The sequence below is a fragment of the Simochromis diagramma genome, unplaced genomic scaffold (genome assembly GCF_900408965.1).
Source record: "Simochromis diagramma unplaced genomic scaffold, fSimDia1.1 OVJJ01000456.1, whole genome shotgun sequence".
NCBI classification, from domain to species: domain Eukaryota; kingdom Metazoa; phylum Chordata; class Actinopteri; order Cichliformes; family Cichlidae; genus Simochromis; species Simochromis diagramma.
The window spans coordinates 984,190-1,002,619 of record NW_024387186.1 but is presented as its reverse complement, the minus strand read 5'-3'; the positions used below and the strand labels follow the sequence as shown (position 1 = coordinate 1,002,619).

Below are 18,430 nucleotides of genomic sequence, written 5' to 3'. Positions count from 1 at the left end.
TGATGTGTTTGCATTTGTAGAGGGTTGAAACGATAGAAATAGATTAAAACGGACAGGAAAAAAAAGTGACACATAAAACAAACATCGTTAATTTCTAATTTAGTTTCATTAATTTCGTCATTAACTTGCACTCACACTGCCATTAGGTGGCACAGTGCAGTGTGGCAGAATAGTGCTAACATGTAAGCAAGCTAGAACACTGGCATCCTTGCTGGAAGCAACACATTAATAAGAGAATTCTACGGTGGCCCTGAGAGGCCAAACGGACCGCAAGTTCAGAAAACACTTGCAAAAAGAAAAATGCTGCAAAAAGAAAAATGCTGCAAAAAGCACACACAACACAACGGAAATGTTTCTGGGGAGACAATAACCGGACGGACCAGTTGCACGAACCAAAACATGCTAACAAGTGCACTGGGACTGGGAGACACTTCAAAGAAGTGGAAGCGGAGCGGCCGAAGAGTAAACTTTCAAAAGTAAGTACTGAATATTATGTCACTTATTTATGTGCAAATGTTTAATAATGAAGAACATTAAAACATTACTGTTGGCCACATGTCAGCAAAGTTATGTGACATTAGTGACGTTTGTACGTTCAGCTTTTACTTGCTTTTAAAGCCGATAGATAGATATATAGATATGAATAAAAATTAATTAGTCAACCTTAATCTTACAGAGAATGTGATGATTTTGTGGATAATTAAAGTCAGTCATATATCCACAAACACAACAAGCTGAAAGTCAGTGATGCTGCTCGGTTTGCAGTCCTGAATATCACGGCACAAGCAGGATTCACTGCACTGTTAATGTTAGCTATGTTACATTGCTGCCTCTGTTCGGTGGTGTCGAGCCAAACTGACTTTAACATGTGTTTGAACGAGCTGACGGTTCACTCGTTAAGTTGAAAGAAAGATGCTTTAATCACAGCAGTCACACATGTGTCCACTGTACCATCTGGGAACTCTTCTTGTTTAGCACTCGTAATAACACAAACACTAAATCCTCCTTCTCTGGTGCTGTTGTGTAGCAGTGTGTACACCTGAGACTGTCACCTGTCTGTCTGTCCTGCTCTCTCTCTCTGTTTCTTTCTCTCTGATTGTGGAATAAAAGTATGAACATGTGTTTATAAGTTACACTTGTGTTTGAATCCTGCAGCTTATCACACGTTTGATTTCCATGTGTGACAACTGCAAGTGTCCAGAGTGAGGACAGACTGAGGGACCCACTGCTGCACATCATCTGTGAGGCTTTGCACCCCTGATGATCCACCAGGACAAACTCAGCAGTGTGTGAGGAAGAGGAGGAGGAAGAGCCAGCAGCAGCTGACAGATGGAGAGAATAGACAGACTGTTCCCTGTTTGTGAAGGACTGCTAGAAACGTTTAAAATAACTAATTGTCTGTCCTGAATCAGTCTTATTAGGTAATGTTCAAATAATGTTATCATTCCAGTGTTTTCAGTGTGGGAGAAAGTACTCAGAGCCTTCAAGTTACACACTATGAAAGGCAGCAACAAGTTTAATGTTCAGAAACCTAAAGTATGTATCAGCAGCAGAATGGAGCTAAAAATAAATGTTTGTTTCAGTTCTATGAAGCTTTGAGTATTTTGGATTAGTAGCACTGCTGTGTTTGTTGCGTCATGTTGCTGTAATTGTTTATATGCTTTATATATTCTGAGGTAAGTTGATCTATAGTGTTACATCATATTCTATAAGGATGTTATGTGTTTGGATACTTTCTGCCCAGTTTGACCCATTTAGCAGAAGTCAGCCTGTTTAAGGCTCTGATATCTATTCTGTATGACTTAAAGCAGTTATGACATGGTCTGATTTTCTCACCCAATAAAGGAATATTTCATACATCAGTCTACTCTTCATTCTATCAGACACAGTTATCACAGCTCGTACATTTCCTTTTTACACATATATGTAAGCATTGAGCCAAATTTAGTAATGCCAACATATAAAAAGAACAATATTTGTCTCTTATGTATAATACATCTATACTGTCACAGATACTTGTCTTTAAGTGAAGATTTAAGGTGATAGGAAATATAAATAACTGCAACTTGAATCTTTACTGAAGCTCAGTATTTGGCACAGAGTTTAGGCTCACTGCTGTAATATATCATAATAATCTGACAATAACTATAATATTGTCCATATTATATTTACATTACCACAGTGAGATGACTTTAGTCTCATGAACAACATTAGCTAATTGTTATTTACTAACTAATCTTGAAATGACTGTTCAGTACAGGAATGAAGCCCAACTATCATGTTTTACAGTCCTGTGGTCTCAGCCTCAGATACTCAACTAATCAAAGTGATGTCATAAAACATGAACGAACAACAAAACATTTTGTTCTCCTTCATTTCTGTCAAACAAAGCTGTATGAAACGTTTCCAGCTGTTAGTATCATGGTTGCTAGGCAACCTGGGCAGCACAACGGAGGCTAGACCATCCCATTTCACAAGCCTACAAGCCTCGCACTTCCGGCCTCAGTGGTCTTTGAGTACGCGGCCCTTGAGGACTGTTAAGGCTGCGTACTTTAAGGCTGCAGACCCTGAATTGGGATACAGCCATACATACATGTTTTGGTTCGTGCAACTGGTCCGTCCGGTTATTGTCTCCCCAGAAACATTTCCGTTGTGTGTGCTTTTGCAGCGTTTTTCTTTTTGCAAGCGTTTTCTGAAGTTGCAGTCCATTTGGCCTCTCAGGGCCACCGTAGAATTCTGAGTAAAACCAAACTAACGAAGTAACATAGTTCTTTCAAAAGTAAGTTACCCAACACTGTATATACGTCACTCAGATAACTTAAAAATGTTATTGTTGGGCTTTTTTCAGTGTTTTATTTGTTCCTGAGTAAATCGGTTTGGCTGAGATTAAGTTCTGGTTTTCACACAGTTGAATAAACGTCAAACAGAAAACTGATTAAACAGAAGTGTGAGATGGTCGAGTTTACTCCAGCGTCCTGTTATATTTTAGACAGCAAGGAGCAGACGGCCGAGTTTATTAAACTCCACCGAGACAGCGGTGACGCAAATCTGAAGCCTAGACTGTCGGATTTCACAGCCGTTTACTTCCGGCCTACCCGACCTTCTGAGGACCCGGCCCACGTAGACCGCGAAGGCCGGGGCCTCAGGAGCTAAAGTCTGTGTGAGGGTGTCTTTGATATCCTCTCCAGGGCTCACGGTCCTCACAGCTCAGCTTTGTGATCCAGGTGCATCCTGTGGTTCTGTGTGGAGAATTCAGGCATTAACGAAACCGTCGGATGATGTTTTAACACATCACCGGACTCTGTTTGAGCATCTTGTGCAGCTGTTATTGACTCTGTGCTTCTTGTTTTCAGGATGCTGTCCTGACCTGTCGTGCAGATGAATAAACTCCAGGATCCTCGTTGGACCTGTTCATGGCTTCTAAGAAGAAGCAGAAAAACATGGTGTTCCATCAGGAAAGGGCGACCACCCCTGCAACAGCAACCGCTGCCAGCAGCCCCCCTTTGTCATGGTGCGTCACCCCGAAACCCGGGAAGGCGAGCGAAGGCGGGGTGGAGCAGGCCGTCAGGAGGGGCACTGAGCAGAAACATCCCGCCAGCGTAAAGCCTCAGTCGGACACTCTGCCACCGGAGAACACCTGCGGGGGCATCACAGTGACCCTGGAGAACCACAGCATGTGGAACGTGTTCTTCAGATGTGGAACAGAGATGATTCTGACCGAACAAGGCAGCAGGATGTTCCCCTACTGCCGCTTCCGCATCTCCGGCCTGCAGCCATCCAGGAGGTACACTCTGATGATGGACGTCCAGCCGTTAGACAACAGTCACTACAGATGGACCGGCAAGAACTGGCAAGCTGCTGGTAAAGGAACACGGCATGCAAAGAGTCAACCTTTTGCTCATCTAGAGTCCCCGGCGACGGGCCAACACTGGATGCAGAGTCCGGTGTCCTTTTACAGGATGAAGCTCACGAACAACATCTCAGACCGAGACGGGAACACTATTCTGCATCCGATGCACCGCTACCTACCGCGACTGCACGTGGTCCAGACAGACAAAGCTGCTAAAGACATAAAACTGAGTGATCCCGGTGTCATTACCTTCTCATTCCCCCAGACTGAATTCATGGCGGTCACAGCCTATCAGAACGCTCGGTTTGTTCAGCTGAAGGTCGACTACAACCCGTTCACTAAGGGACTGAAGGAGGACGGGTCTGGTTCATGGGGAGGAAAACTGAAAGCGAACTCTGGGGATCCGTTCCATAAACAAGGAGGATTTGCTGAGCAGTTTCCTGTGAAGGAGAGCCTGAGGTCTTTGCTGGCAAACCACAAACCTCGAGCCTCCAAAGCAGTGGAGTCCAAACCTTCAGTGCCCGGAGACCTCAAAGACAGTTCCACTACAAACAGAGATCCGCCTGCTGCCATGGCCCCCGGGCAAATTTTGGGGTAAGACTTTGATTCTTCACTTTCTCTGTACTGAGTATCAGGTGTGTAAGAAAGACGTGTTTCCAGTCAGCCAGCGGACTTCCTGTGTTAAGGCTCATGTTAACCGTCGGTATGTCGTAACCGTTCTTCCACTGATGAGCACCTCCAGAGAAATATCTCTGTGTGCCACAGCAGCTGGGGTGGGTCTGTTAGGTAGTGGAGAGAGTGGATTACCTCTGAGAAACCCACCACCAGCCCAACTGCTGCTGTCCACCTCAGCCACCTGTGTGAGCTACACATCAAGCTTTAGTTTCATGCACAAACTACGAATCGATGGTGACATGAATAAATGTTTGATGGATCTCCACCTTCCTGCTGAAAACTGAAAAACTGTTTGCAGAGATTTTAAATTGGTGGAGAGATGCTGTAGTTGTTTAGAACTAAAAGGGCCAGAGTTCCAGAGAAACTAGAAAGTAAAAGTTCTTCAATGGGAGCAGTTTAGGGGCAACATTTGAATTTTGAGGGTCTTTGGTTCCCCACCAAACCAAGGGCGTCTTGTTCTGATTGTCCATCAGAATATTCAGGAAAGCGTTACACGCCGTTTCCTGATCTTTAGTGTCTTACCTTGAACACACTTATTTTTTATCTGTTCCATAACGACAGCACAAAGCAGTCTGTGATGGTCCCAGTTACTTGCTGTAAATGTTCAGCTCTGGTTCGTGAAGCCCAGCAGGTGTTCGCACCCAGTACTTTAGCGTTTTTCCATCTCACGCTGCTGAATTATGGGATGGCTTTTGGTTTGTTTTGCTCCTGGCAGTCTGTGGGTATCATAGAAGCAGTCACACATGACTGAATATCTGTTAATTCAATTCAATTTTATTTATACAGCACCAACTCACAACAGCAGTCGTCTCAAGGTGCTTTATATTGTACAGTAGATCCTACAATAATACATACAGAGAAAAACCCAACAATCATATGACCCCCTATGAGCAAGCACTTTGGCGACAGTGGGAAGGAAAAACTCCCTTTGAACAGGAAGAAACCTCTGGCAGAACCAGGCTCAGGGAGGGGCGGGGCCATCTGCTGTGATTGGTTGGGGTGAGAGAAGGAAGACAGGATAAAGACATGCTGTGGAAGAGAGACAGAGATTAATAACAGATATGATTCAATGCAGAGAGGCCTGTTAACACACAGTGAGTGAGAAAGGTGACTGGAAAGGAAAAACTCAATGCAATGATTGTTAGGACATCTAGAACCGAGCTCTCCCTGGAATTCTTCCCCTGGATAAATGACTGAACATTTATCTGCAAACTTGAGTTGCTGTGTGACCTGCAGACCTGGTTGTAGATCTAGGTCTGCAACCAGGTGCTAACCACACCTTTGTCCGTGTTCCAGCCAAGGAACTCAGAGACTACCTGGCAGGTTCTGTCCTCTTGATGTCGAGTTCTCCTCTTCACCATCAGCCAATCAGCTAACACAGCGGTTAACGGCAAATCAGACGTGTCACAGCCTCCATGATGGTGGTTGTTTGGTGCATTCAAAACTGAAGTTGGAGGAGATGTTTGTGACATCGTTACACTGCAGGAGAATCATAAAGGCTGAGGTGGCGGGTCAGTTTGCGGTTCTTCTATTCCCTGGAGAACCGTTCTGCATGAGTAAAAGTGAATAAAACCATGAAAATAAGATTATTAAGGGATTTTTAAATGCTTAAAAAAAGAAGAAACAGTGCTCCGAAGCCTTTACTTGATTTATTTATTTTTTTAAAGTTAGACAAATACAACATCACAGAAAACCAGAGATCCCAAACCCCTTTGCACAGGAGGAAACGGGCTAATTTTAGCTCCATGTATGAAGCTTGATTGTAAACAGTCCTCTCAACGAGTTTAATGCTGCAGGTTTTGATTGACCTCATAAATAACACCGATGTCACTAATCCAATGCTTTCGTTTGCTTTGCCTCAGCAGCGTCTCACGTCCAGCTCAGAAGTTGTTCTCGGAGCTGATTCGTGAAGCTCACGTTTCACTGCAGAGATGCAACCTGGAGCAGCTCGGCATCAATCACAGTGCCTCTCTCAGAGCAGAGCAAACCAACACTAAGAACTCGAGTGTAAAAGCTAAAGGACGAGAAGCCCTTAAAGACAGTACATCTGTTAAAGCACCTCCAAGGAAATGTGAAATAAGAGGGACCATTAAGGACGACGGGCAGTCGCTGAATTCACTAAACTGTAACAATGGTGTTGGGAGGGGTGGTCCTGGTCGTGCTGCTCCAGAAGTATCCCAGAACTCCTCTGAGGACTTGGAGCACCGACCTAACCCAGACGCTACAACAGAGACTGCCACGAAGCAGCACAAGCGGCCGGCTCGGCTGCCTCTGCCAGCGCTCGCTCTCTTTCTGAGGCAGCACTCTAAAAAGACAAAGAACAAACCTGACTCTCTGGCCCCGGCAGCTCCTCCTGAGCGCCTGTCCGTATTGGCCAGTTCTGCTGCTTCTTTTGCACATCCGCTTTGGGAAGGTACCGCCGGTGCAGCATATCAATCCAAGGATCTCGGCAGCTTGAAGCCCGACCTCACGACCTCCGGATGTACAGATCCTCTAGCTGACATGGTTTTTAATGTCTCTGGACAAACAGTGTCTCCTCAGCAGCCCGGTCCAGCTGCTGCTGCACATCTGCTGAGTCCAAGAACTGACGACCGCTCGGCTCGCGTTTCCGAAAGCCCGGGCCCAGAGCCGAGAGGCCCTGACAGTACCCAAGTGTTACCCGGCTTAAACCAGCCATTCTGCACCCTCGGGGCGTCTCTTACTACCTCTTCACTGCCTCCTACTGCCCCCCCGCCCCTCCACACAGTGTTATGTTCCCCGAACTCACCACAAACACCACCTGAATCATCGACACCACCTTTAGACTCCCCCACCCTGAGGTCTTCGCTTCCCGACCCAGAGTGTTCGTCCTTCGGCTATGAGCCGATGTCTCCTGCGAGTTCTCCAGAACCTTTACCTCACCTGCCGGCCTCGATCGCTTTAGAGCTCGACTCTGCGGCCTCTGAAGCACGTGATGCAGCAGGACCTCCTGAAGACTCGCAGGACACCGAAGACCCGTCTGTGTTTAAATGGCATACAGTGTTACCTCCACCCGAGTCCTTCGTAGACACGTCATTCACAACATTTCAGCCTCCACCGCAGACTTTACCTGAGGACCCTGAACCACAGAGTCCAAACACCTCCATGTCTGCTCCTGATCCTCCGGCATCTTTCCCAGAGAGCGAACAGTCGCTGCCCTTCCCCGCAGATCTATCCCCACTCGCCCTTCAACTGCCTCTGTCGCCAACCTTCTCGTCAATAGACGGCGAAGGACTCTCTCCCACGCCTTCACTCGCTGACCTCGTGCAGTTTTTGTCCACTGACGTCGACCTCGGGATGGGGGTGGAGTTTTCGAACACTGAGGCGGCGGCTGTTCCCTGCTTACCTGTGACAGAAACACATGAACCTTCTCAGCAAGTCCATCCGCTCCCAGCCAGAAAACCCTGCAAGCGAAAGAAGAAGGAGGTTCGGCAGCGAAGGCTTGGCAAGAGCGAGGTGGAGCAGGAGGTGGACGACTCCACCTACAGGAGCATGCAGCCGAACCTGGAGGAAGTGGAGGAGCAGTTATTCATCTCTTTCACTTCAAAGGTAACGTTGGATAGATAACTGATCATAAGCCACCATAATACAGCATGCATACTAAGGGTTAACACACAGCCCCTGTTTCAGGAGGCTCTTAAGCTCCACCTGGCCGACTCCTCCGACAGGCCGGCTCCACGGCCCACACCTGACGGTCAAAGAACTGCAGACTCACCTGAGGGCGGTGACCGGTTGGACATAAGCGATGAACAAAGCACCGACTTAAACCCATCCAAACCCAAAGCGGAGAGTCTGGCAGAGATGATCGCTTCCTTCCAGAAGATTCTGCTGAGAGACTTGAAGCTCATGAAGCACAGGCAGGTCATCCACCCTGTGCTGCAGGAAGGTACGATCCCCTGGTTCCTGTTTGCAGGCAGCAGGTAGAAGCTCTCTGTTCTGTCTCTGACTGCTTTTGTTCTTCTCTGTGAAAGTCGGTCTGAAGATGAACCTGCTGGACCCGTCTCTGGCCATTGACCTACAGTACCTGGGAGTCCGCCTGCCCTTCCCCCTGCCGGGTGCCAGCATGGAGCCGCTGTCAACGTCTCAAGGTGAGCATGAGCACGAACAAGCAAAGTGTCCTGACTCACCTGGACTCACCTGTGCCTGAACACCCAGCTTGAGCAGAACACCTGCGAGTCCGTTTACAGGTAACAGCTCCGCCTGTGTTCTCTTCTGTTTCAGGTGTTTCTGCTGCATTTGTGTCCCGAACAGGAAAAACCACAGACGTCACTCAGATTAAAGGTTGGAGAGCGAAGTTCACGTTGTCTGAGACTCCACCCACACCTTCAGCCTGCAGACCTGAAGGTGCTTTTCTACGCCATGCGCTCACAGCTGGTTATAGTTTTGTTGTTTTTCAGCTCTGCTCCGGCCGCGCTGGGCCGTGTGCTGGTCTAACTGGTTTGTGTTGAATCCTGCAGCCGGTTCGAGTTCAGAGCCGCAGAAGAAGAACCTGTCGGCGTTCTGCAGCGACATGCTGGATGAGTATCTGGAGAGTGAGGGGAAGCTGATCGACGAGCGTGCCGCCAGCTTCTCTCAGCCGCCGGTGGAGCCGCTGGTGTACGAGCTGCCCACCAGGAGCACCAGCTATGTCCGGACCCTGGACCACGTCCTGAAGAAGCAGACCACCGACCCCGCCTCCTCTGACCTCATATCTGGGTTCATTCCCCCCTCCAAGAGGCCCCGCTTCAAAGAGCCTAAACCAGGCCGGAGGGGTGAGAGGAAGCAGAAAGGTTCTAAACAGAGCAAACTCAGACCAGAACCTGCAGCTGCTCTGGGTCCTGAACCCAGTCAACTGGAACCTCAGCAGCCTGTGGGCCACGCCCCCTCAGCGCCTCCATCACGCCCAGATTCAAACCCCATCAAGAGGCGGAGGAGGCTCAAACCCAGGACCTCATCTCAAACCCTCAGTCCCTCTAGGGCCACAGTGCCCCCATCGGTTATGTCCAGGGACCTGGCCCCGCTGGAGTCGGACTCTGAGCTGGGGGGCGGGCAGAGCGAGGACGGCAGCAGGAGTCGGCGTCAGCCGATGACCCGTGCTCTGCAAAAACAGAAGGTCCTGGAAGACTGTGCCGTGTGGGAAGGCCTGCGCCGGACCAGCATCACTACGGAGAGGGCCGCCATTGCCCTCACGTCCCTCTTCACTCAGACGGTGAGCATTCATTGGCTGCAGCATCTCCTAGAGGGCGGGGGTGAAAGTGCAGCTCAGTGTAAAACAGCTGTTTGTTTTTGTGATAAACGATCATTTTAATGTTGTCTTTGGAAAATACTGCAGGAACTTTGTGCTGTGTGAGTTTAAATGATGTGAAGGGCAAACTAACAGGTGTTTATTACAGACCAGTAATAACAACCACACACTGTTAATAATCACAGACTGTTAAAGATAATTAGACACTATTACAGGGTTACAACCAATGTTCCCTCTAAGCTGGCAGGTGTCTGCGCACAGAAAAAAATTCTAACCTGAATTGAAATTAAAATTAATACGTTAACAATTCTGTTCTTCAGTGTTAGTCAGTGAGTGTCTGGCTGCTCCCGTATGGGATCAGAACGATGCCACCTTATCCCAAAGTCCAGCCAATGATGCGATTCACATTCGTATATACCAGTTTTTAAATTGTGTTAATCAGCCACGTAAAACCAGAGTTACGATAAAAATATCTGCAATGTTTGGTTTTCTTCCTGAATACTGTCGTTGTTTATATTTACTGCGGGAAGAAACGGTAAAAACGGCGTTTTATAAGGAAAATGCTCGAAAGCCTGTAAGCAAAGACAAAACCCAAACTCCTCCTACCCTCCCGTTTCCCGTTGGTGCAAAAATGTACCATGTCGACCAATCAAAAAATGATATGGCAACATGGCACTTAGTAGTTTAGGAAGGGGGAAGTTTTAGGAGTGACAGCGTGTTTGAGATGTGAGAGATTTGAGACGTTTAGCGTGTTTGGGGTCTAAAGTTAGTGTGTTGTCTTGTGTAGTTAGTGTGTAGTGTAGTCAGTAGTTTTGTTGTGTGTGTCAGAACAATGAGGCGACTCCTGAGTGTTACAGGTGTTACAGCAGTGATACATCTGCTGTTGTCAGGCCTGCAGGTATCAGGCTGTCGTTCTCCTTCATCCCATAGTGGACAGAAATTATTTTTTGGAGCGGCACAAATAATTTGTGTGGCATCAGATTTGATGCAGAACAGCTGATTGTTCTGTAAATAGTTTGAAATGTTTATTTAAAAAAACGCCTTGGCTGCATTTTTAGGTAAAAGCTGCAAAACTTTGTTGTTTGCAAAACTCAGTTACTTTTTTGAAGAAATAACTATATAATTAATTGCCCAACATTGGTCATTATTTACTGTATTTTGCAGACAGAGTTACAGGACTCTCTCCCAGACCACAGACTCATAATACAGTCAGAGCTTTATACAAAAAAAAAGTTGTTTTCAAAATTGGAGTTCAAGTTATTTTTACTTCCAATAGTGTTAACATGCTACTACGGAGCCCTGCAGGGGACATGGGAGAAAAAAACATTAAGACTGACTTTTGCGGGATCTCGCAAAACAAACTCGGGATCTCGCAAAACAAACTCGGGATCTCGCAAAACAAACTCGGGATCTTGCAAAAGTTTTAGCCGCATTCTCCCGTTAGCTTCGAGCTAACGGGAGGTCGAGACCTACTACAGCCGGGAGGAACACCGCTTTCCCGGCACATCGTGCCTCGACCTCCCGGTCGGCTTCGAGCCGGCGTCCGAAGAATGCGGCTAAAACTTTTGCGAGATCCCGAGTTTGTTTTGCGAGATCTCGCAAAAGTCCGTCTTAATTTTTTTTTTCCTCCCATGTCCCCTGCGGGGCTCCGTATGCTACACAGGTCAGTGACTACATTTTTGTTTTACATTCTCATTGTAAGTGGGCTGAAGCAGTTAATTAAAAGTCGTCTAACATAAATGCTGCAATTTGATTATTTTAATAAACCGTAACCTGGATGATTCGATGCTGGCGTGACCACAGCGCACATGTCCAAGAGACCGCTCAGGTAAAGTAATTACAGATTAGTGAGCAGTGGTGCGGCGCTCTCGTGCCGAGCCTAAAACAAACTCTGGGTTATCTGCGTTTATTTAAAGGTCAAAAACTAAAGTAGACGTGTTGACTGTGTGACGCTGCTATCAACTGGAAGCACAGATGTCATGTGACAGGAAATCAGTGCAACACAAGCAAGAAAAAGACGAATGCGAAACGCTCATGAGGAAGTGGGCAGATTTTCACACAAGTTTAGAATAAACAGGTCTGACGTTCTTCTTCAGGGTTTCGTGAGCGAGAACCCGACGGCGCCGATCCAGCTGAGCCGCAGACGAGCGCCGCCGTGTCTGAATGAGTTCTGCCGGCTGGGCTGCGTCTGCCTCGGCCTCTCCCGCGACTCCAGGATCAGCCACTGCGGCCGGCCAGCGTGCATGTTCGGCTGCAGCTGCCTCAAACAGAAGGTGGTCCTCCTCAAGAACCTGGACGGGTCCGACTCCAGCCCCTCCTCACACCACGGGAGCACCAAGAAGAAGAGGAGGATGAAGATGGCCTACGGTGAGTCTCTGCGGTTCACGGTTTAAGTGTCAGAGAAGCATAGATAAAAATAATAACCCCGTGGTCATGTCGCAGTTCTGAAGGAGGCGGACAGCGTCTCCCAGCCTGCTGAGCGGGTCCGGACTCTGTGGAGGAGGGATCCCGGGCGCTCGGATCCAGAGCCGGTACGCATGCCTGAGGTGGCTCCACAGACCCGCCCTGCGGTAAGGACCTGTTTAAACATGGACGTAGCACTTTAAAGGCCGTTCCGCACATTTATCCGCTGCACAAACTGCTCGTTTCTTTGTTTCCAGAAGGTCCGAGAGGATCACGGCAGCTGCGCCAGAGTCCGAGGATACTCCAGAAAGATCCGGAAACAGAAGGTAAGCCAGCAGTTCCTGAGGGAACGAGGCTCTTACTATAAATGTTTGTTCTGCTGTGATTTGTGCCATTACCTGATTCATTGCCAGGTGAAACCGACACCGTCTGTCCACCGGGAGGCAACCAAAGGCACCGTCCGACCTGATCGGCCGAAGCCCCACAAGGTCAAGAAGCTGAAGAAGACTTCTAAGCCTCCTGCAGGTGTGTTCACGCTGCTGCTCTCCCATCAGCCCCTGCTGCAGTGTTTTCTGTCCTTTCATGGAGGTTTCCTCTGCAGGTGAAGCCCTTCAGGCTCCGACTCCCTCCGAGCCTCCTCCGAGTCCTCCTGCTGAGCCGACCCCGAAGCCGTCGAAGCGTCTCTTCATCAGGGCCGACTTTAAGTGGAAGAGCGAGGCCGACCGGACCCTCGTGCTGATGGAGCTGTGCGAGGCGATGGCTCAGAACCGGTTAGACCGCCCGTTCTGGATCAAGAACTTCCTCATCCATCCCACCGGCCAGTCTGTGGAAGGCAGCGGCGCCGAGCGCTGCATCCAGTACCACGTCAAGATATCCAGATCCACACTGAAGCCGAGGAAATCGACAGCGCCGCGCAGACAGGTGGGTGCCGTCGCAGCCTCCTCTGTAATGGTGCATTTTCATTGATAAGTCATAAAGGTGGTAGAAATGTTTCTGATTGGTTGAGTCTGAGTTTCAGAAACAGTCCTGCCAGCTGATTGGTTAGCTGCTGGGCTGTTTCCACCAATCACAGCTGCGTTCACCTGTGAAACAAATGAGCTTTAGTTTATGTGGTCACCATTTCCTGTCATCCAGAAAATGACCGCAACGCCTGTAACCATGGTTACGCGTGTGTCACAGTGATAAACTCGCCTGACGTGTGATGGTTGATTACACCTCATGTCTTTCAGGTGGATGCAGCACGGGTGGGCAGGAAGGTGGAGCCTCTGAAGGAACGTAACATGAAGAAGGAGCACAGAATGCAGGAGGCGGAGCCTGTGGAGGACTGGCAGAGGGAGGTGGAGGAAGGTGATATCACAGAGGAGGATGGCTTCACGGATCAACAGGTGGACGATTGGACAGAGAGCAGTGGACAGGAAGTGACGTCAGAGGCGAAGGTCAACATGGCTCTGCCTTTCCTGACGGGAATCTCGCCTGCCGGCTTCCTCTCAGCCAATAGGAAAGCGCCGGGAGGAACGGACCAGCCAATCAAGGTAAGATTGAGCTGAGCCCCTCATTTGGGACTCTCCTCAGCTCTTTCTGGGATAGTGGCGGCTGGTCTTCCTTGGTCTCTTGTGTTCTGGGGGCCTCTGGATGTCTGGAGTCTTGTTCTCCTCCATACCTGCTTCATGCCCTGGAGGACGGGGCTGTGGCTCCCCCATGCCCTCTAGCAGATCATTACATGAAGGAACCTTTTAAAAACAAGCGCGTCCATGCTCACAGGTGTACACACGGGTGCTCACACACACAAACTACACCCTTTTTGGCTCCTACCTCAAAGCACACTGTGCGCTGTCGATCTTACGTGCTGCACAATAATGTTTAATATTTACTGTTGTATTCACATAGATCATCGTGATGTTGTTTATTGTATTACTCTCGTTTTCTTCTACTTGTTTTCTCTTTTCTCTTTCTCAACAGGTGATCCAGGTGATTCATAGATGTATTTTGTGTTTGTTTTGTTTGTTTTTGTTTTTTGCCCTTTATCCCCGTCCCTCTGCCCCGCTGTTTTTTTTTTTCTTTTCCCCAGTCAAGTCTGTCCCATATTTAGCAAGTGAAAATAAATAAAATAAACAATAAAAGGTGAATCAAATAGACCATTACGGCAAAGCTGGGATGGTCCATCTGGTAAAGTAAATCTGTTGGGCATCTTTATTCGCCTTTAGACAAAAATTCTGATGCAAAAGAGCCAAACGGGACAGGTGGGGAAAAAAGAATGAGCTGAGCTTCTTCACACGCTCGTCACGATGTCACCCTTAATTTATATCTGTGTTTGCTGACCTGTGACCTGGGCGAAGCGTCACCAGCATCACGATTAACCTGCCGCTCGCCACTCACCTGACTCTCCCTCCGTGTTGTCCTGCAGGTGAACGGGAAGCTCTACCCGCTGGCTAAGATCCAGCTGGGGAGGATGGGGGCGCTCCACCCGGCCAACCGGCTGGCGGCCTACCTGACGGGACGGGTGAGCTCATCCCGTCAGCAGCAGCCATCTCTGCGACCCCCCTCCTCCACCTCTGCTCGGAGGTCGGGGCCGACGCCTCTTGCCGTCTCCTCAGCTTCCTCTGTGGTCTCTGACCTCGCTGTGACCACCACAAGCGCAGCGGCCACTACAGCCTCTCCCACTGTCACCACCACTGCTTCCTCTTCTGTGACCCCACCCAGAGCGGTCCCACCGCTCACCCTCCTGACCTCCATCACAGGTGAGCGTTTCCGTGTGATAGTCTGCCTTTGATCGATAAATAATCTCTGTTTCAATCAATCAATAAAAGTATTGATGAATCCGTCTGTGCTCAGAGTCTCTGTCCAGCAGCTCGCCAGCGCCACCTGTTAATCCATCTCCAGGCACAGTGACCCCTAAAGCCCCTCAGGTAGTGCTGATTAAGGTCCCGCCTTCTCCTGGGACGGTTCCTGTCGTGGCCCCTCGTCCTCCGGGCCCCTCCCCCGGGTCTCAGAGGATGCTCCTGAAGCCGGTCCAGATGGTTTCCGGCGTCCAGTTTTACCGCCGACCCGATGGGAAACTGGTCAAGCTGGTCCCCGTCAGCCAGCTGAGGGCGGTCACGCCCACTTCGCCTGCACAGACAGGTGAGTCTGCAGACCTTGGGGATGGGCGGGGCGTATCTGAGGTTAAACTAAAATCTTGATTGTGATTCTGTCCCTGCAGGTCCTTCCTCCTCCTCGCTCCTCTCCCCTGTGGCCCACGCAGTTAGACCCCAGGCTCCGCCTCTGCCCTCCACGCCGTCCCTGAGCTCTGGCTTCCTGTCTCAGAAGGGCACCTGTACCTTTAAGATTCTCCCTGCCGACTCCAGCCTGGACCCCATCATTGTCACTTGTGCCAAAGCCCCGCCCAAGACCCCGACCAAGGTGCTAACGGTGCCAGGCTCCTTCACCCTGCTGCAGACACACCCCTCCAACCCCCCCATGACCCCAGTGAAGCTCCTGTCGCTCAAAGCCCCCATGCCTCATGGCGCCGAGAAGGGTGTTGAAGCCCCAACGGCATCTGTGGTCGCCACGGGAGCAGGGGGGCTGATCTTCAAATGTACACCACCTCAAATCTCGCCCACCATCCAGATACCCTCAGAGGGCAATCCCACATCCCCGCTTTCGTTAGGGTCGAAGGTCATGCCCGCGCCACCGCCAGGTCCTGAACCTGAGGCGGCTCAGGACCCGGTGGAGCTGGACATCATCTGCGTGGATGAGAAGCCACATGTTACCACGGAGACACAGTCGTTAGAGGTGACGTCAAGCAGTGAGACAGAAAACTCGTCAGACTTCAGAGAGTCAGAGAGCGACGACGAGAGGGCGCCGCTCGCCAACAACACGGTAGGAAGGCGAAAAGGAAATACACACACATGAAGAAGAACTCACACACTTCCTGCTCACACATGTGTCTGCGTGTGTGTCTGTGTGTGTGTGTGCTGCAGCGCCTCCTTCACACGGCGTTGGAGCGGCTGCGTCGGGTGCGGCTGCGTGAGCTGTTGGAGCGTCTGAGGAGGACGGTGGGACAGTCGGGGGAGAAGACGTCAAAGGTCTCGACGCTGAAGACGGTCAGTAAATGAACACTCCTGATTGGTCGGTGGATAGGTGGGTTGGAGGGTAACGAGTGGTGCTGTCTGCTTGCAGGCGGTGGAGGTGATCCAGGAGCTGAGGAGGAAGGAGTCACAGCTGAAGAGGAAGAAGAGGAGGCTGAGGAGGAGGCGGGATGAGTACCTGTGGAGCGTCGCGCCGTCAGCAGGTGAGAGGCAGAAAGACTCAGGTGGGTCATGTGACCCTGACAGTGGCCTGGTTATTGGGAACGTCAGCACCGAGCAGGAGACGAGACAGAAAGCGATGTCATGTTCACGCAGGAATTATAGAGCTTAGGGGGCGTGACCAGGACGTGCTCTACAGCCAATCATGTGAAGATTAATCAACCACTGCGTCCCGATAATGAATGAATAGTTTAGTACGCCCCATCAGCAATGTGCGCCAGAGGTCAGCTGACAGCTGCTGGACTTGGAAGTAGCTGGGGGCATCACCTAATGACTGACGAAGGATGTGATGCTGACAGTGTGCGCTCTCTTACCTGTAAAATCCACACGATCAATAAAACTGCGGTTAACGCGTGTGTTATCAAAGTGTTTATTTATTCAGGTGTCAGACGGGTCCTCAGGGCGGCGCTACAGGACGCCTCTGACACAGTCAGGAAGCTGACGCAACAATGCTGTGATGATGCCGACGGTGATGATGGCCGCGATGAATCTGTGGCTTGGTGAACTGTAAAGCTGCTCTGTACTCTGGCGAGTAGTCGTTCGGTTCTCTGATCGTCCCGGAGCGTTTCTGACAGCGAGCAGGCGGACGTCGCCTCCAGCGCGTGTTTTTTAAACTCTACTGAGAAACTGCGAGACAGGCATGCGATGACTTCCTGTTTGAGGACGCGTCTCTGACTCGTGTGTCTGCTTCTTATTTAGATCCGATCAAACCAACAGCAGCAGTGATGGCGGCGGCGCCAGAACTTTTGGATGAGCCGACAGTTATCTCATCAGATGAAGAACGAGTGGTTGTCACGGACAGCGATGTAAGAAACCATCATGGAAATTCATCTTTAACTCACTCTGACCACAGGAAGCTCCCTAAGTGTTTATTGTTTCAAAATAAAAGCACAGCTTTACAGGGAATAATTTATGGGAAAACGGAGATGAGGAGAGTGAGAGAAGCGAACTTAATTTATATGAAAAAGCAAGAAGTAGCAGGAAGTGAGACTAGGATTAAAAACCCTGGGATTAAATGTGACCCTGATCAGGTAAAGAGAAGTTCAGAATAAAGTTCAAAGAGTTTGATGAGATTTAAAATGAAGATGAGGAAACGAATGAAGATTTCAAAAACAAGCGTCAGGTGGGATTAACTGTCAGACTGTGCTTACAAAGAGCTTTGATTATTGAAGCCCATCCGGCCGTGCCTCACCCAAGGCGTCTGTGTTTGTGCCAGGTGGAGCAAGATGATGAAGGTTGGGGCGTTGCCATGGAGACGGTGGGAGCGAACAGTTGGCTGGCGAGGAAGAGGAGGAGCTCAGAGTAAGAACCTTCCCTCGGCTCTCCGGGGGTCACCTGACTCCAAAAAGAACTACAGCAGAGAAAAAGGGGGCAGGGCTAAAACCAAATATGAAACAACAACCACTGTGAGGACGCTGCCCCACGGTGGTGGAAGTTGTAACTGCTCACCTGGTGGAGGTCAAAGGAACTGTAGGTTAGTGGGCCCGTGTTTAAAGTGTCTCTTCATGTTTTCAGGCTGAAGGAGGTGACAGCTCCTCGTGCCGGCTCTGCCCTCCTCGCGGCTCTCAGATCGGCCACGAGCAGCTCAGACTCTCCTCAGGAGCTACTGCTGGAGGAGGTAACCAGGAAACACCTGTAAATCATCAGAGGCGCTCTTAGCTCCTCCTCCTCTGATCAGGAACCTCCCGGGTTTCCTTCAGTTTCTCGCTGATCACTGCGATTTAAACGCAGAGGGGAGGGGCTGTCGACGCTCCGCTGATGAAGACGAGCCTGAAGTTTTCTGTGCTTTTCTGTGCTTTTCTGTGTTCGAGGCTCGACACGAGATCGAGGCGCTGCAGTCGGAGATGGAGGACCTGAAGAGTCTCAGGACGAGTCTGACGCAGCAGAGGGACGGACACGTCAGGGACATCTGCAGCAGAACAGGTGAGGCGTAGGTTCATCGTGTGAAGCTGAAAACTCAAAGAGCTCTATGAA

At 49.7% G+C, this 18,430-nt stretch overlaps 1 protein-coding gene across 3 annotated transcripts in view; it reads left to right on the top strand.

Moving 5' to 3' along the window:
- The window catches only part of mgaa (MAX dimerization protein MGA a), a 31,996-nt gene that overhangs the window by 5,317 nt on the left and 8,249 nt on the right, over positions 1-18,430 (top strand). The window contains exons 2-22 of one of the 3 annotated variants that reach the window (XM_040049780.1): positions 3,354-4,444; positions 6,391-8,092; positions 8,174-8,429; positions 8,515-8,631; positions 8,765-8,887; positions 9,001-9,731; positions 11,864-12,134; positions 12,210-12,337; positions 12,428-12,496; positions 12,584-12,695; positions 12,772-13,091; positions 13,400-13,702; positions 14,575-14,908; positions 15,003-15,290; positions 15,370-16,028; positions 16,130-16,252; positions 16,329-16,440; positions 17,156-17,262; positions 17,673-17,758; positions 17,972-18,074; positions 18,268-18,379. In XM_040049780.1, coding sequence (XP_039905714.1) covers positions 3,414-4,444; positions 6,391-8,092; positions 8,174-8,429; positions 8,515-8,631; positions 8,765-8,887; positions 9,001-9,731; positions 11,864-12,134; positions 12,210-12,337; positions 12,428-12,496; positions 12,584-12,695; positions 12,772-13,091; positions 13,400-13,702; positions 14,575-14,908; positions 15,003-15,290; positions 15,370-16,028; positions 16,130-16,252; positions 16,329-16,440; positions 17,156-17,262; positions 17,673-17,758; positions 17,972-18,074; positions 18,268-18,379 — 7,087 coding nt within the window. In that variant the 5' untranslated portion in view covers positions 3,354-3,413. Of the gene's footprint in view, positions 1-3,353; positions 4,445-6,387; positions 8,093-8,173; positions 8,430-8,514; positions 8,632-8,764; positions 8,888-9,000; positions 9,732-11,863; positions 12,135-12,209; positions 12,338-12,427; positions 12,497-12,583; positions 12,696-12,771; positions 13,092-13,399; positions 13,703-14,574; positions 14,909-15,002; positions 15,291-15,369; positions 16,029-16,129; positions 16,253-16,328; positions 16,441-17,155; positions 17,263-17,672; positions 17,759-17,971; positions 18,075-18,267; positions 18,380-18,430 lie in introns of all 3 variants that reach the window. The other 2 variants (XM_040049781.1, XM_040049779.1) reach the window with 2 other exon arrangements.